Source organism: Corvus hawaiiensis, chromosome 6, assembly GCF_020740725.1.
Source record: "Corvus hawaiiensis isolate bCorHaw1 chromosome 6, bCorHaw1.pri.cur, whole genome shotgun sequence".
Classification (NCBI taxonomy): domain Eukaryota; kingdom Metazoa; phylum Chordata; class Aves; order Passeriformes; family Corvidae; genus Corvus; species Corvus hawaiiensis.
In genome coordinates, this window is record NC_063218.1 from 10,122,769 (window position 1) to 10,140,626 (window position 17,858).

At 46.4% G+C, this 17,858-nt stretch overlaps 1 protein-coding gene and 1 long non-coding RNA gene across 17 annotated transcripts in view; both read right to left on the bottom strand.

The window, feature by feature from the left end:
• Positions 1 to 212: 212 nt before the first annotated feature.
• Positions 213 to 3,150, bottom strand: LOC125327577. The gene is made up of 2 exons (XR_007204321.1): positions 2,351 to 3,150; positions 213 to 1,736 (listed from the first exon to the last, which is right to left on the bottom strand). It is a non-coding gene; the product is annotated as an uncharacterized LOC125327577 (long non-coding RNA).
• A 10,444-nt stretch (positions 3,151 to 13,594) lies between these two features.
• The window catches only part of MARK3 (microtubule affinity regulating kinase 3), a 62,796-nt gene continuing 58,532 nt past the window's right edge, over positions 13,595 to 17,858 (bottom strand). For all 16 annotated transcript variants that reach the window (XM_048307218.1, XM_048307223.1, XM_048307220.1 and 13 more), the window contains one exon: positions 13,595 to 16,075. In XM_048307218.1, the coding sequence (XP_048163175.1) occupies positions 15,730 to 16,075 (346 nt within the window). In that variant the 3' untranslated portion in view covers positions 13,595 to 15,729. The remainder of the gene's footprint in view (positions 16,076 to 17,858) is intronic.

Below are 17,858 nucleotides of genomic sequence, written 5' to 3' on the forward strand. Positions count from 1 at the left end.
TGCCCTCAGCTGCTACCCACTATCAGAAAGAGACCGTGTCCCTCTCTCTGCTGGGGGTACCAGGATGTTTCCAGAGGTGGGGCACCCCTCCCTACAGCCCCCTCCTGCTCCCTGGAAATGCTTTTGAATTGACTCAGGTGGCCCTGCTGCTTGGGCGTGACACCCTAGAACATGTGTCTGCGAAGACCCTTGCATGTGGTATAAAACGCAGCTTTAAAAGCAGACTGAAGCTGTATTTTTTCCTCACAAGGAATAAAGGATTGGCCCTGTAACAGTATTTATGAAATGACACCAAGTGGTGGGTCAGCTGAAGAGGCAGATGGCCAGTGTATCTTTTCCAAATACTTTTATACAAATCAATGTCAAAACCAGCAATGACATGTTTTCGTAGGCAGTGTATATACCCTATTAGCCTGGACTTTCCTGGGGTACCTGTACAGACTTCTTCTTTTTTAAGATAATTTCCATTGCCATTGCCATGGCCACATTGAGATTATTTTCATACAATTTAGTTCAGGAGTGAAGCCTCCACCAAGAACAACTTGTCTGGAGAGCCATCATCTTCTATAGGAATTGTTTAAGTGCCCACCTGATGTGCCTTTCAGCTCAATTTATTCACTTCCAGTTAAAGCCAGCCTTGAGCAGGGACCACCAAAACCAGAGATTAGATTACCTAAAAGGCATTTGGAGTAAATGCATGCAAAAGATACAGAGAAACAATGAAATACATTTATAAACCCAAGAGCTATTTGAGGCTGAATGGGCATGGGAACACATATTAAAAGACTCATAAAACTAGCAAGTGAGGTAAAACAATTTTTAAGATACTAAGAAACATCTACCAGTGATGGGGGAAACACTTTGTTGTTTGCCAGCACTTTTAGTCCCATGACACTTCCAAACACAAACTTCCACCATTAAACTTTATTAATCCTCCCTTCTGATTTCTGTGTGGGTCATTTAGCATTGCTTAATACTTAGCTTAGGGGAAAACCTAATAAGCCAACTACTAATCTTTGAACTTGGCATAAATCTTGTCTCGCTATTTCTCAACATGTTCTGTCGTGTCCTGCCACCCCACTGAGAAAGCCCTGGAGTGCTGGCAGAGGTGGCCAGTCCAGGCTCACACCGGCACCCAAGACACAGCTGCAGTTTCCAAATGAGCTGTTGTGGGAGATATTTTGGGACTTGGAAATGAACCTCTCAGAAAGGGTAACCTGTGCTGAGAGACTACTGCCAAGCCACACTAACACTTGGATCCTTGGAAAGTAACACAAGAAAATTAGATATATTTGTTTTAAGCAATGGCACTACACTCTGCATGAAGCTAAAACATGTTTTAGAAGCAGATGAAAGCTTGACAGCATTTTCTCTCCTTTCCAAGGCAGAAAAGCCTCCTGTCACACTCCCAGGTTAGGGGACATGATGCTGACCCAGGTGAAGGAAACCTCCGGTGAAACCCCAAAGTCTGTCTTGGAAAAGAAAACAAGATTGCTCCTTCAGCTTATGTGAGGCTTAGTGCTAACAATACTTAGTGCTTCTGTAATATTGCATTAGCAAAGCATCATTCAGGCTTTTAACCAGCCCTTGGAGAGTATCTTAGCCCCATCTCACAGCAGGGAGGAAGCTGCTTTGCTGAGGCTTGGGACAGGGTGAAAAAGGTGGCTCTTGGACAAGATCCTCTGCTGTACTGCTTATCCTCTTCAGAGCTGAAGGTTAACCTGGTCACTCTTTTTCTTCTCCAGATGGAACATAGAGAAAAGATAAAAAATCCTGGTTTGAGACACAGAATCCTCCTCTAGCTGAGTGTCTCTCTCATGTACAAACTCAACCACAGGGCTGGGCAAGGATTTCAATCAAGTATTTTTGTACCAAATAGCTGGATTTTATTTATGCCCCTTTTAGTCTGTTCCTTCCTCAAGATTAAAATAAAAACAACAACAAAAGTAAAAATAAAGTACAAAGGTCTCAAGAGAGCTCAGCCTTTCCTCTCCCTGCTGCCTTTCCTGCAGAAATAGAAAATTCCTGCAGAATTTCTCTTGGGGATGGAAAACACTGTAAAAATCATGTTATCAGGGGTGAAAAGCCTTGTGGTCCACTTGCAACTGGAGATCTTGGTCCCTCCCACGGGTCACCTCCCACCAGCACGAGGAGAGAACCAAAGGGAACCCCATCCTCCAACCCAGCTCAGGACAAACCCCTGTGCCAACCTAAGTGCTGGCAGCAATATCACCCTACTAGAGATGTGGCTGAATCCTTGTCTGCTGCCCCCAGGCTCATTGTTTCAGGCACTGGGCTTTATCCTCCAAGTTTTGGCCATTTTGGGGGCGGGACCCCTTGTGCTCCTCACCCTGGGGTGCTGGTGGTGCCAGGATGGGACTTTCCTGCCCCAGGAGGGCTCAGAGGGCTTGGGAGGAAGCAGGAGAGGTTGCAGAGAGCAGGGGCCACAGCAAGGGTGCACCCAGAGGAGCCTCAAGAAGGAAAGGCGGTAAAAGCAGGGGAAAGCTGAGGAGAAATCTTCTTGCAGGGTGAAAGCAGGGTCAGAAAGCCAAGGCCAGAGCTGAGTTGCCCTGGCAGGCTGTGTTCCCTGTGTTCTCATGGAAACAGGAGCGATGCCCTCCAGCTTGGCTGTTTTCTCAGTTTATTTTTAAAGGCAGCCCCTTGCCGGGGAGGAGCAGGGCAGTGCCGGGGGCACAGGAGGGAGAGCTGCCGCTGCGCTGGGCGAGCATTATCTAATCGGGACGGCGGGGGAGCCCCATAAATGGCAGCACCAGCAAAGCCCGGCCCCGCGTGCCGGGAGGCTCCGGCAGAGCGGGGGTGGCTCCTGTGTCTGCTGTAGGTCACAGGCACAGCCGGCGGAGCCCCGGAGTGCGAGCTGTGTCCTTCGACTTCCCCTCTGTACTGAGCAGGCGAAGCATCCTCTAAATAAAAAGCCTCCCTTGGCCCCTGCGTAGGAAACAGCCGCCTTTCGAGCAGCTGGGTCGAGCAAGAGACTTCCAAATCAGGGCATCCCAGTCCTGCCGCAGCCCTGGCTCTGCTGGCGTGCCGGCCTTCCCTGCGCTGGAAACGGGTGCCTGCCTGCTCCTATTAAAGGATATTGTTTAATCTCCAGCTGGGCCAATGCTCATGCAGGCTGGAAGCTGCAGACCAGCAGAAATCCTTAGCAAGTGTCATTAGGACATCAGGTCTGTCAAACAAGCAGGGTGCTGCTGCTACAGCCAAGGGTGCTGAGCCCCCATCCCACTGCTTACGTGGTGCTTCCATGGGGCAGCACTCCCTGCCCTGCCCTGGGACAGACCCGCACTGGTGTGGGCTTGCAGGACCTGCAGGTCTGAGGGATGCTCTGTGATCCTGAATGTCACTCTGCAGGTGACCAGGTGAGGAGAAGGGGACATGGCACCCTGAGATCCTGCAGGACAACTCCACCACAGGGGTGACAGGTCAGGTGAGTGCCCACCAGATGCAGTGTACATTGAAGGGTCACAGCACACAGGTGCCCCAGGAACCCCAGCACCTGGCTGGATTTGGGCCGGGCTCAGGGACACTAGGCTTGGCAGGAGGAGGCTGCCTCCAGCACAGGCCATGACCAAACAGTGCCAGCAGGAAGGGCAGAGTTCTTCACTGACCAGAGTTTCATGACCTCCAATTGCATCGCTTTTCAAGCCCAGGCTGACCCCACAGCAGCATGGTGTGGACAGGATTCCACTTGCCTTTGAAGCTCTATTTCCAGACATTCACCCGTAGGCCACACACCCAGGGCTACCATGAGTTACTGCAATTTGTGACTGACCTGTTTTAAACCACAAATGGTCCCTGCTGTCACCTCAGAGTCCACCAAGCTGAGCAGGGCCAAACCTGACATGGTGTGTCCTGCAAAGCATTAGGGTTTCTGCTGATGTGTTCACCTTGCTGAGGTGTAGCTTGGCCCAGATGCTCACAAAAGCCACAGCTGATGCTGTCCAGGAGCCGTGAGAGGGGCAAAGAGCTCCCTTGCCTTTCCCTACATACACACCAAGGCATCACACTTTGCCTTTAGTTCAGGCACAGCCAGGTCTGGCCACCAGCACACTGAGCCACCTCCATCCCTCCTGTCTCCTCCTCCTCCTCCTCCTCCCAGCTCCCCAAAGGCAGGGAGGGGTGCAGGCTCATCACAGGAGCAGATGACTTTTTCCACAGAAACAGATGCCTGCTTCAGCCGACACATTGTCTTTGTGTTGAGCTCGATCCCACCTATTCTGATTGTCAGTGTTGTTGTTATTTCCATAACTGCTTTTCCTCCAGACTTCTGGCTCCAGAAACAAATTACTTCAGCCCTGCCTAGTCCCAGGGCTGTGAGGCTTCAAAAGATGTCTGAAAGACCTGTCCTTCCTGGTGACAAGTGCTTCTTCCTTTGGACTCTCTGGGGACAGTGTCTGCAGCATGTCACAGGTAGGGAGGAGCTGCCCAAGAGAGCAGGACCATGGCTGTGGCCATGGCAGGAGGGATGGAGTCCTGGCAGCCAGCTCAGGAACAGCTCGGTCTGGGGCAGGAGGGGAAGGGGTGATGCTCCTGGCTAGCACCAAACCAGAGGTGGCTTCGCTTCTTTGCCAAAGGAGAAAGCTTCTCTTGAATTCAAGTGTATGACAGTCTGAGCAGGAGCCAGTGCTTGAGATTTTTATGGATCATTGCAGGCTAAAAGACTCATAAAACAGCTTGCTGCTCCCTTCAGCAGTGGCAGTGAGGCAGTCAGAGTTGTCCATCCAGGGAGACTTCAGCATGGATCCCCAGCTGCCTCCCTGGGGCATGCACAGGATACCATGGGTCCAGATGACGCAGGTGGCCACGCTTCAGCCATAGCCAGGGCTGTCAGTGAGATCTGTCAGTGAGATGCAGAGTCCTTTTCAGCAGCTCCAAACATACACCAGCTCTGTACAGTGAAGATCCGAGGGACTTTCTGGCTTCCCAGAGATATCACTGGCCAACCCTCAGAGCTGACTGAATATTTATGACCTCCAGGAAGGACATCAGCAGCTTGTACACAGGACAAGCAACCACAGGGCTGTGGTATTGTGCTTCCTCCTAGTCCTTTGCTGAGTCTTGTAAAACAATCTTGAAGGTCCTCCTTGGATGCTGTGAATCCCTTCTCCAGGTGAGAAAATTTCAGGAAGGTTCTCACAGCACTGTGAAAATATATCGCCTGACTTTGCCGAGAAGAAAATTTGGGACCTTCTCAAACTACTCCACTTACATCTACCAAAAGAGATGTAAGTGGAGATTTTGTTGTCCTACACGTCAGCCTACCCACACTTGCTGTGGTGGCCAGAAAGAGATCTAACTTGAGGCTTGGGAAAGTCTGACTCCCACTCTTCCTGCCTTGTGACAGACACTTGCACAAGCTGCACCACTTGGTGTGAGAGAGCAGGACCTTCCCTTCCTCTTTCGCACAGGGACCAGCTTTGGCCATGTGGAAGGGCAGCAGAAGAGCATCCAGCCAGCCAAAGGAGAAGTTGGTTTAGCCACTAGACAAGAAACCAGGGCTAAGAGGCATCCTAAGAAGCACCCAACCCAGCATGTATTCAGATCAGAACAGAGAAATGAAACCAGCTGAGACAGGAAGAGACTTTTTGCTATCATCAGGCAGAGTTTCGTCCTTCACCCTCCAGCTCGCCCCTTTCCAGGGCTGCTACCACCCCTGCCAGCCAGGGCTCTGTGATTGAAGGTAAGAGAGCAGCAGACCAGGCTGCTCTTCTGTGGAAAACCACACCTAGAGAAGGATGTGCCAGTGGAGATCTTGTTTCTTGTGGTGCTCCCCCGGACCTGTCAGGATGGACCCTTGCTGGAGGCAGTGGTGACCAGTGGTGACCAGTGCTTATAGCAGGGGGTCCCTGTTATAAGCACTGGGAGGAGGAACAAGTGACTGTCCTATAAATTGACCCAATCCTCCAGCAGTGCCTGGAAGAAGTGTATCAAGGGAAGGAACTGCTGCTACTCCCTTTTCAAATCCATAGGTCTATTTCACCTGCTTGAAAATAGAAGATGAGATCAGATCGCCCCAACCTTTCCTCCTCGAGATTTGCCTCCATTTCTGCTCAGTCTCCTGACTCAGGACATGGCCTATTTAGGGACCTCCATCACCCTCAAAGACAGATTTCAGTACCTTTTCCTGAATCTCAGCACACTCCAGGATTTTCCACATGGCAGCTGGTGAGTGGGATTGCTGGCAGGCCTTTTTGTCTCCGGTGGCATCAAGGCTGAGCAGGGCTGTGTTCTAGCTCCCACTGGGTTTAACACCACATTTCCTTTGCTGTCTGCCCCAGAAACATGAGGAAAGGAGGCTCTGTGCCCTTCAGGCTCAACAGCAAGTTGTACAGCACCACACAAGCACCAGCAGCTATGGGCTGAAGAACTGGTCTGGGAGCCCAGGTTTGCTGGTGACTGCAAACTTTTTGCACATACACTGATTTCTAAGTGAGCACAAGCAGCTCTTTGAGTCCTCCCAAGCTGCACAAAGAGGGTCTATGAGCTGAAGAAGCTGCTCAGTGAGTCACAGAATGATTTGGGTTGGAAGGGACCTTAAAGTCCACCTAGTTCCAACCCCCTTGCAATGGGCAAGGACACCTCCCATTAGACCAGGCTGCTCAAAGCCTCATCCAACCTGGCCTTGAACTGTTCCAGGGACAGGGCATCCACAACTAGAGATAGCAACCTTTTCCATGGGCAACCTGTTTTTACACCTCAGCCTCTTGCTCTTGCACCAGAAGCCGGGCTGGAGGGTGCTCTGCAGCCAGGTGGGTGTTCAGTCCCCTTGGAGAAGAGACTGAGTTCTCAGCTTGAATGTCGTGCCAGCCTTGGTTAGTCACCATCAGGACTGGGGGTGCCTCCTCTTCTGCACTGCACTTCCACACCTACAGCCTGGCTGTGAGGCATCCAGAAAATCCTCCAGCACAGCCAGTGTAACAGGTGCAATCAGCATAACCACAGATTTCAATGCAACGCCATGCTGATCCAGAGCTTTACTTCCAGGCTTTTGGTTTTTCATTTAGCAGCATGTCTATCTTTGGTTCAGTCACAATTTAGGACTTGTTTTCATCCCCTGCCTTCCCTGAACTCTGCTGCTAGATCAATGAAACAGCTTTGCAATGAAATGTGGAATGCTGCTGCTCCCAAGACAGAGAACTGGGAAAAGGCATCATCTGAGTGACAAAAAAAGGCAAGGATGAAACATTCTTTATTCTCCCATGTTGTGAGAAGACAGAAGGGGAGGGTAAGGTAGAGGCAACAGTAAGTTAATGAGAAATGCTGGATGCTGGTTAAATAAACAGCATGTGTCTGTCCCCATAAACCTTGGCTCTCGTCCCTCTGCTTTATTTTTATCCTTGATGAAGGCTTTTGTCACTGTCTTTACTTCTACTGCTTTGCAAAGCAGTAGGTGATGTGGTTCCACATTTCCCCACTTCTTCAGCAGAATTAGCCAGACATAAGACCATTTTTCACTGACTATTTTGCATCATGCAACGCCCACCCTGGCAGACCCAGCTCATAATGTCAGCGGTAGACAGAAAATTGGAGAAGTGTCTTTGATATTTTAAGCTACCCAAGTTTTTTGGTGCACAAACCAGAGCTCAGCTCTCTTTTGTGTCCAGCGGAATTCTCCCCTATTCCATCAGGATTCACCCTGAGTGCAGCTCTGACCTAAAAAGTGACCTTTAAAGACGAGATGCCTCTTGGCCAGAAGCTCTGGTCCCTGCTGTGATCTGTCACAGTTTTTGAGCTGGTTTCCCAGAGAAACAAGCCTCATGTGGCCACACACCGTGTGTTGGAGCTTGGGCTCATGTACGCTCAGTCTGTGCCCCCTGGAGCTGTGGCACCTGCAAGTGAGCAAGGTGGATGGCTTGGAGAGAAACCTCCCTGTTTGTGCCCTGAGCAGAGCTCAGAGGAGGAATGAGCCCCTCCCTGCAGGCCCTGTGGGCTGCAGCTTCACTCCAAGAGCTGTTTGTTCCAACAGACTGTGAGACAATACAGGAAACAGTGCACTGAGCTCCAGACTCAAATCCACACAAGCAAGGGATCCTTTGAAGTGGGGCTTGCTGAGCTCTCTTCTGTCACTCGTAAGCTCCCACCATGTCTCCCTTTTCACCTTGCAACATTCCTTCCAATGTCTAAGTGGAGCCAAAGGGCCACCAGGGAGAAAAATGGATGTGGTTTCCCACAGCAACATGGCCAGGACAAGCTTTTCTTCCTGCTTATGGCAGCCTTGTAGTGAGAGCAGGCTGCTCCCTGACAGCCCCAAACAGGACAGCCCTGCCCTTGTCCATGAGCACCCAGAGCCCTCACGGCCCCTTGCTGAGCTGTTCTGGTGATGTGCACCTCGCCCATCACTGCACAGGCCCCCACATGGTACAGAATACACCCAATAAAGAGCATTCTGGTGAGGGGTTGGTTCCCTAATAAGAGCCCTGGAAAACACCCAGGAACTGAAGTCATCCAGAACTGATGACTCTTCTTCCCCCTATCCTAGGGACTGCTCTAAATTCAAGATTCATTACAGCCTTGACTTTAATTGAGCTAAGCCGTCCTGCAGGTCTGGATTCACTTCAGCAACCGAACACTGAGGATATCCCGCTGCACTTGCCATGCTCTGCACCATGGACCAGCATGGAGGTGCTTCAGGGGCCCCACAGCACTTGTACTCTTTCTCCAGCTAGAAGAGGAGCTCTCACAGATCTGGTCTGCAGAGACTCACGGAGCTCTGATACCACAGGAGACCTTAAAAAGGGACTGTCCCTTGAAGCAAGACCTAGCTCAGATGGGTTCAGCCAAGGCTTGTCTCTGGAGATAAGGAGAAAGCAACAAGTTTTAGAAGCCAAGGGGTCAGTTAGATAAAACCTCAAAATACATTTAACCCAACAAAGTTACTCTGGTGGCTGCTCCCAGATCAATGACGAGGAACAGAACTTCCCAACAGCAGAACTCTGCTTTTGCTGCTCCCACTGCAGTCACACACGACGGGGTGAGCCCTGTGCATGCCTCTCACCACAATCAACACTCCAGGCATCGCCTTGGGAGGCTCAGAAAAGGGCTCAGCAGCAGCCCATGGGTCAGGGACTGCAGGAAGGAGGGGATGAGACACAGGGCTCCTTCACAGAACAAACCCGAGATCAGCTGAAATAAACAGCTTCTCCATTCCCACTTGCCAAGTCCAAACACCCCAGGGATAAATATTAGTACCAGTCACTATTAATCCCACAACAGCAAAACTTGGATTACAATGCAAGTGAAAACTGGACCAAAATATATGATTTGAAAAAAGCTCCTGAGCAAATAAGGAAGTTTCACTTCTTGCCTACTTGAAGCACATGTGACATGATTTGTTTGAAGAATAAAACAGACTGCAGGCATGGAAAATGCCAGGCATAAAGCTTTAGAGAGTTACTAATACAGTGGAATATAAATGGCAAGTGATCCCAGATTATTTTAGAAAAGGCTGGCTGCAATTTACAGCCTTGATTAGACTGATTACTAAAGGATGAACAGCAAAATAACTTCAGTAATTAAATTTCCGAAGAGGAAACCAAAGATTCTTACTTGTAAAATGAGCTGCAAATGAATTTAAATATTCAATATGACTTTTGCCCTTCTCAGCCGAAGAGCATGCTGCCTGACACGGTAATTTTCTAGGAAAGGAGACTGAATAAGGCTTAACAAAGAAGTGAAAAAGGGCTTTGTAGCCCTAAAGGTTTTTCATGGCAAAGGTAAAGCCCACTGGAACTACACTTCAGCTCAGAAAGCAATACAACTTAATGGAAAAGTTAATGTAGCATTAGAGTGTATTTCAAGCTGAAAAATGCAGTTTCCATCAATATCATGTGGTCCATTTTCCTCCGTAATGCTTTTAAGTCAAAGTTGTCCGAGCAGAGAGTAACACCGATAACCGATGTGAAATCGCAGGGGGCGAGTGATCCGTGGAGCTCGTCTCTAAAAATATTCCACGAGAACCCCATCAGAGCTGTTTCTGCGTTTGGGAGACATCCTGTGGCCGCTGCTGACACTGCAACGTCCCTCTGCAGCTCGCTTTGCCGTGCAGAAGGGACCATCCATCCATCCATCCATCCATCCATCCATCCATCCATCCATCCATCCATCCATCCATCCCTCCCTCCCTCCCCAGTCCCGCTAGGCAGCCCCCGACATTTCAGCGGGCACCCCCGCCACCAGCCCCTGCTCCTCTGGGCACCACAGCCACGGGACCATTGTAACAACGCCTCCCAACTCTTACCAGGCCGTGTTTTTCTCATCCATGTGGAAACACGTGTGAAAACACTTCATTTCGTGCCTTTTGGCTGTGTGAGCCAGGGAAGGAAATTATTCCACGCTTAGAAACTTTGCTGTTTGTTGCTGGTTACGGTGCTCATGCCAAGCTGAGGTTTTGGTAAGAGGCACCTCCAAGCAAACAGGACTTTACCTCGAGACAGGCAAATGATTGAAAACCATGTGATTGTAACTCCAGTAGAATTTTACTTTCTGATTTTGCATCCCCATGTGTTTTAACAGAATTATTTTCGTGGTGAGGTATTTTGTTATCTGATTTTATTCACCTAATACATTCAATGTGATCAGCAACTACAAGGAAACACGAACTGTACAAATATTTTGGTTTTATGCCCTGAATTTTTTAAGGATGTTAAATGATAACATAAGGGTATAAATGGCATGAGAACTGCAACATTTCCATGTCTTAAAATTCCATGCTGTGGTTCCCACAGCAACCATAACCATGGCCACTCTGCATGGATTTTACATCCAAGTCTGAACATGCTGTTCCAAGTGCTCAACACACATAAGCAAAAACCAAGCAAAAGCATTTTTTTCCCCTGCAATAAACATCTTACCTGCTAAGTCACAACCACTACAAGATGTTAATGGCACTTGTAGGTGAAGGTGAATTCCCAATAGCTGACAATTAATGCCCTCAATGTGGCTTCTGTGCAGAGATATTTGCAGGATTCATAGTGGTGGTATTGACACCCTTCTGTTTTCTGTTATTGCTGGAACAAGAGCCTGCTGTTTGTACCAAAGGTTAAAAGCATTCTTAGAAGGCTAAAAGAGAACAGTTAAGGGTCTTTCAAATTCTTTTGTTTTGAATACCAAACCGCTTCAACTTCAGAAGCACTGAGTGGTCAAGAGACTGCTCCTCCACGGTTTTGCTAACTTTATCCAGCCCCTTGGCTTGTAGGCAGTACCTGGTAGTGCACTAAAGAGACTGGCAGAAACAGGAACATGAAAACCATCAAGTTATCCAAGTAAGTTTACTGGTTTGCCTTTTTCTGCTCATAAGTTTGCCAGAAGTAAGGAGCACACACAGACACAGCAATTCCTGTATCCCCTTTGTTCTTGATTTTCTTTAAGCATTTACTGCTGTTGTAATGCAGGACTCTGATAAGTCTTGGGTATGGAGAAGTTGAACTTCTAAAAAATTATTAATTGCACTAGGTTGAGCTTTATCCAAAGCTCATGCCCCTTCCTGCTGGATAACAGTTTATTCTCTGAAGTGATGGAGTAATGGTCAGTGGCGAAATCAATGAAATAATTCACTGCTACTGGAGGGGAAAAACTCCAGTCAGTCAAAGGAGGAATTTTCACAACCCCACTTCATCAGAATGTCAAATCAGGGGTTTAATTGGCAGTACCAGTGATCTGTAATAACATAAGCCTGTCTTTATTGGAAAGCTCCAGGGCTTTTCTATGAAAACTTACAGAAATGAGATTGTATAGACAGTTACAAGCCTGCATGTTTAAAATGAAATGTTAATCCACAGTGGTACCAGCTTCCCAAAACTGTATTTATTCCTAAACATCTGCAATGTAAATTAGAAACCAAAATTTCACATTAGTATGACCCCCTGCCCCTCCCCCCCAAATAGCAGGAATACCATCTACTATTGAAATTCTCTAAATATTTACCACTTTAGGTTACTAAGAAAATCCATGGCCTTGGATAGCACAGCAAGAAACATCCAACCAGCCCCTCCCTGAAATACAGAGAGTGACACTGGCTCACAGGGGCCTCTGCCCACACTCAGGGGGTACCTGAGCCCTTTGGGGACAGTGACCATGGTGACTGAGCGGGTTCCAACCCAGGGGGCTGTGCACATTCTGCTGCTCCAGACCAGGGCTGCACAGAGAGAATGACTCTCTGGGTTGGCCACAGGCCTAATTAAATTGCAATCCACAACATGGTCTGTGACACAGCAGCTGTGGGAAATACTGATTAAAAGCCTCTACACATTATCCCAACAGGCCCATGTATAGCTGAGCTTTTCAGTGAATTGGAGAGAGCTCCTATTTATATTCCAGAGATGCCATAGTTTCTTCATGTGACTAGGAGGACTCCTGAACCCCGCACTTCATTTCTGCAACATAAACACGTGGATATTAATTTCATACTCTTATAAATAATCTAATTTATCTTGACACAAAATTCTGTAATTAAAAAAAAATAGGATGCAGTATCTTGCTATATTTGATCTTTAAGCCTCACTGTAATACAAGAGAAAAAGCTACACCTTACCCAAATCTGTACTATAAATCTTTAAACCCACAAAGATTGGACCAGAGGCTGTAGCTTGAACAGAAGTAGTGTGCAAAACACTTAGCCCAGCAGGACTAGCTGTTCCTCCAGCCTCTCTCTACTACCTCTGTCTACTTCTCAACATGGTCAAGGACCTCAGGTCTTGTAAAGAAGTCAAATAGAATGAAGTGTTTCAGAAATCCTAAGTACAGGGAAGGTTTGCATAAAAAAAAGCGTATCTGAACTTATTTGTTCCTGCTCAGTGTTTGTTGTTTTGTTTTATGTATGTATCTTTAAATGCTTTTATTTAATGAAGTAAAACTCCACAACCCAAACTCTTAAGACATTTTTCTCTGCCAGATCCAGCAATCAAAAGACACCTTCTTTTTCAGTGTTGGCTGACACAGGTTTCAGTGATAGAAACCTTTAGTCATGAGCCCATTACAATCAACCCCCAACACACCAGTTGGACCACACATTCCAGGACACCAGTCATATCATTAAATAAAAAACGCTTCTTGGTTGCTATTCACGTGTCTCAAAACACTGAGACCTGCTGCTGCCTCCTCACCACACACTGACCTCTGATTATTTTTAAAACTTGCCCCTTAAGGAGAGAAAAACCAGCTGTGATTCAGCAGAGTCTCATCAGCAGTGGCACCTGCAAACCTACACAGATCCCCAAGGAGTATGAACAGGTATAAAGCCTGTGTTGGGGAAGCAGTTCCTCTTTGGTTCGGAGAGCTGAAGAAAGCATCTTCCTTCCCAGGCAGCTCCCAGAGGCTTGAACACCAAGTGTGCAGGGTGCTAAATATTCTCACAACTCGGTAAGTTTACAAGGCATTTGGGAAGGAAGCTGTTAAAAATCTTTTTCTGATTATAATAAGTGATTTTTTTTAATACCTCAAATAAAGATTTACTCTGAAAGAACCTTCTGAGAACACTTTAAGAAAAAATACCGAAGTACAAACTTTAAATATCCAAAGTATGATACTGGTGCACTTTTTAGAAACACTTACATACTTAACAGGTGAAGTAGGAAGAGAGTATTTCAGAAAACATTTAATATGAAACCTTTTGGAACTTCCATCGAATACAGATTTACATAATTTATCAGAACACTTTTTCAGTTCAGACAACAAAGTGCACTGCCAGGTGAAAAAAATACATTTGGAGGAGTGCTTAAAATGTAGGAAGTGAAAGGATAGGTGACCATTCACCTGAGAAAGTACAATGACTGCCCTGAAATGTCTTATTGCTATTACAAAATGGAGTTTTCATGGAAAAAACCCATACTGAGCAGCACAGGCACGGGCAGAGCACTGAAAGCCAACTGAACTCCGGTAGCACCTGGAGTTCTCAAGCCATGGCATGATACAGAATATACAGAGAATAAAATGCAAATTCAGGAATATTTACTACATTTAACAACTATGATTACCCTTTAAACTAGCATAATCAATATCAATGCTTAGGGGGGAAAGAGAGGGGAAGTCTGCTGCCTTCACAGACTACAGATCACAAGAGCTAACTTGCAAAATATTAAGGACTTTGCATTTTCACCTCGGGTCAAACCTGAACTGTGTACTATGAGTAACTATTAGCTCACTGCAAATTTAAAATGCAAATTTAGGCTCCAGTTTAAAGCACATGTTAAGTACATGCGTTAAGTGCTTCACTGAAATATAACCACAAAACATTAATACAAAAAGTCAAGTAGATAATGCAGGGTATTATCTACACAAGTCCTCGATGAAATAAACTGAGTATCGGTAGGAAACAACGCATGAAGAAATCTCTTCATTCTAGTTTGCAAAACCAAATCCGTTTCACTGCTGTGATGGTTAAAAAGTGGGGGCTATCCCAGAGCAGCTTCACGTCCTACCGAAAGCTAGTTGGCCATCAGAGTTCATCAGGGGCGGGTTCTACACCGCACGGGGACAGAGGACAGTGGACTCCCTCAGCAGCACAGCCACAGACACACTGGCACAGAGCCATCCAAAGCAACACAGCCGGAACCAAGGGGAAGCACACTGGAAGAGAGCTGCAAGGAAAAGCTTCAACTGCTCCTACCTATGGCTGTAGTTTAGCAAGCTGGACGTTTGGACAGAGGAGATCAGTAGCCAATTTGATTCCCACTTTTGGGGTTCAATGCTGAGTGTGCCCAGAAAGCAAGGGACAGCACTGCCCTTCGTGCACCAAGGCCTCGGAACGGCACCGACTCAGACGTGGCTTGCGGCAGAGTATGGCCATGATTTGAGAGTCCCTTTGTGCTTTGTATCAGCCTGACCTAGACTAACGTGGCAAACTCGCTCTGAAAGAAAACCACTACTCAGCAATTAGCACCTCCTTTTACACTGCCTCATTCCCCAGAGAAACAACAGAGAAATGTTCTTAGCTGCGATCAATACTCATAAGCCAAAAGGACAAAGATACAATTTTAGTAGTTTAGCAGAAGCAGAAGAATGGAAGCGTTTACCCAAATATTAATGCACAAATTAACTACATTATTAAAATTGATTCAGACTTAAATAATAAATAGGTGGGCAAAATATAATGCAAGACTTACTCAGTAAAAGTGAATTTTTAATCATCCCATGAGATCTACTTAGAAAACAGGACTAATAATGTTCACAACCATAAATCCAAACCCTTCACACACTTTTTTTTTTCTTAACACAGCAGTGAACTGTAAACCTGCGTTTACTGGTTATCGCTTCAGTCATTTTAAATATTAACTCAAGTGTTTCCTCCTTGGCCATTTCAATTTTTAGCACCAAAATTAGCCCAAAAAGAGGTACTGGTACAGCTCGATGTTGTAAATGAATTGTTTACATATAATACTTTATATATTATACACACATACTGTACATTCACACATCCACACAAACAGGAGGCATATTTAAATGAATATATTCTGTGTCTCAATTTGTTGTCAAAGACTTAGGAGCAATGGAAATAAAGCAGAAGGGGTAATATTTTACATAGTAGGCAACTTTAATGCTGTAGTGCACTTATAAAAAAGTCCAACTCTCCCTCCCAGCTCAGCAGCTTTTTTTTAATATCACTATTCAGAAGGATGCAGAAGTTATTGCCTAAATGTTATTCTATACATTTCCATCGGAATTCTCAAAAACACTTTAAATTGCTAACTAATTTACAACTTAACTATTTTTTTCTTGTTACAGCTTTAACTCATTGGCAATTTTGGAAGCAATGTTTTTGAAAGCTATGGATGTTCCCGATATCCGCTTAAAGCGAACTCCATTCAGGGACAGTCTTGGCAGTTTACACACCTCCATCTCCCACTGTACAAGGTTTTCCGCGTGCCCATCTCCATGGACACAGAAAAGCAAGAAACGCTCTCTTTGTTCATAGTCACAATTATTGGCATCCAGGACCTTTCGTATTTCCCTCATCATGTCATTGGGATCCATGGAGCTGGTGGTTTTCATGCTCCAGGTAAAACGCAGTGACCGAGGCTTGGCTTCCTTGTTCTCATCCTTCTGATCCACAGCTACATTGCGGCTGAAAGACAGGAATTTCAGAGTGAGCAGGGCCAGCCACCCTCCCCAGGGGCCACGTTAGTGAAGCCAACACTCAGTGCACACCACCCGGATTAGAGCAGCACTGGAGGCTCCGGCTGCAGCCCAGCCCCGCTCCCCAGCTGCTGTACACACACACGGTCAGGGGAAAGCTGTAGCTGCTGGGGCTGGAACAAAGGTATGGCACATTGAGGTGTGACACAACTGGCAGTCACTGGATTCAGGAGCATGAGGGCAATGACCTTCTGGAGGCAGAACTACATGCAGCACCTATGACTTGATTTTAAGGCAGGTTCTGCTCAAAATTGTATTCTCAGGCCACATGGGCAGCTGAAACACCAGCTCTGTGCTAGAAGTTTCTGGAACATTCAAGTAACAGCTCCCTGTGACAGGAGGGTGCTCAGTCCAGGCCATGGGAGGTGCCCACTTACAGGGAATGGGGTGAGCCCATGCACAAAGGGGCTGGGGGCTCCTCTGCACCTTCTCCTGGGCAGCAGCTGGGAGACCAAGCCCTGGAAGCGCCCATGGAGGCCCACAGCAGCTGGCTGCGAGCAGAAGGAAGGACAGCAGGACCAGGGTCACCCACCTGCTGCCCAGGGTCAACACGAACCCCCAGGCCTGGGCGGGCTCAGTTACACTCTGGCCTTCCTGCACTGGGGCGTGTTTGAGATGGTCCCTGGGGACACACCACACTGCAGGCTCTGGGGGTGGCCTTCAGAGAGGAAACACTTCCTCCTAAATTGGTCAATAATCCATTAAATACCAACGGCTGACAGAGGGAAAGCGATGAAATCTTCTGCAGCTACCAGCTCTGCAGTTAATTGCCTCTGAGACTGATGTGCATGAAGAGAGCTGGAAGTCACTACGAGACACCTCTTCAGTGTAGCTTGTAAAGATGGTGAGTGAGAGGGTTACCATTATTGTCACAGTTTTAAGAGATGAAGCACAAAATATTGAGGGTGTGTTTCCCAAATCTGCAGCTTTTTTTTTTTTTTTTAATGAAAAACCTTTTCCTTTGGTAAGGATACGTAAAGTTATATAGGACAAAGGAAAGAAATGTTCCAGAAATTTCTAGTTTGCAATCATTTTTCTACTTTAATGAAATCAGTAGTCATGCAGCTAAAGATCAAAGAATTACATTTGGACCTCCAGGGACAAAATATGGATTTGCTTTGTGAGTATTTGTACATTGTCAGTCACCTCTTCAAATTTAGATAAATATATTGACTGTCATACTTAACTATTTTTTGAAAATAGCTAACCTAACTGACCCCAAACCATGCAGTTTAGGTCTCATGTTGAGCCTCCATATTAAGCCAAGCTGCTCTTTGAAACAGACGGCAACGGTTACACCACGTTTTATTTCTACTACCATTAAGCAGGCAATTATGAAAAAGATAAAATAAAAAGTGATAGCAAGGCCACAACTAAATAAATATATTTCTCAAATATAACCTATTTCATAATTCTCCTATTAAAAGACTTCTTGTGACTGTGAGAGTCATGGGACTATGCAATGTGATTTGCCAGATGTTATAAAATTCATCATGCAAATTAAAGAGTATTCTGTTTTAAGGTTTTAATTTATTAAGGTTGTAAAGGGCCAGGGAAAACCCCAACTTTTATTCAATGCTTATTTTATTTTTGGAAGCTTTTTCTACTTGAAAACAGTTGGCAAAACCAGCAGTTTGATAATTTCTAGTATTTTTTGATATGCTGATTTTGGAAGAAGAGTATAACATGAAAAATATTTAACTATTTGTGAT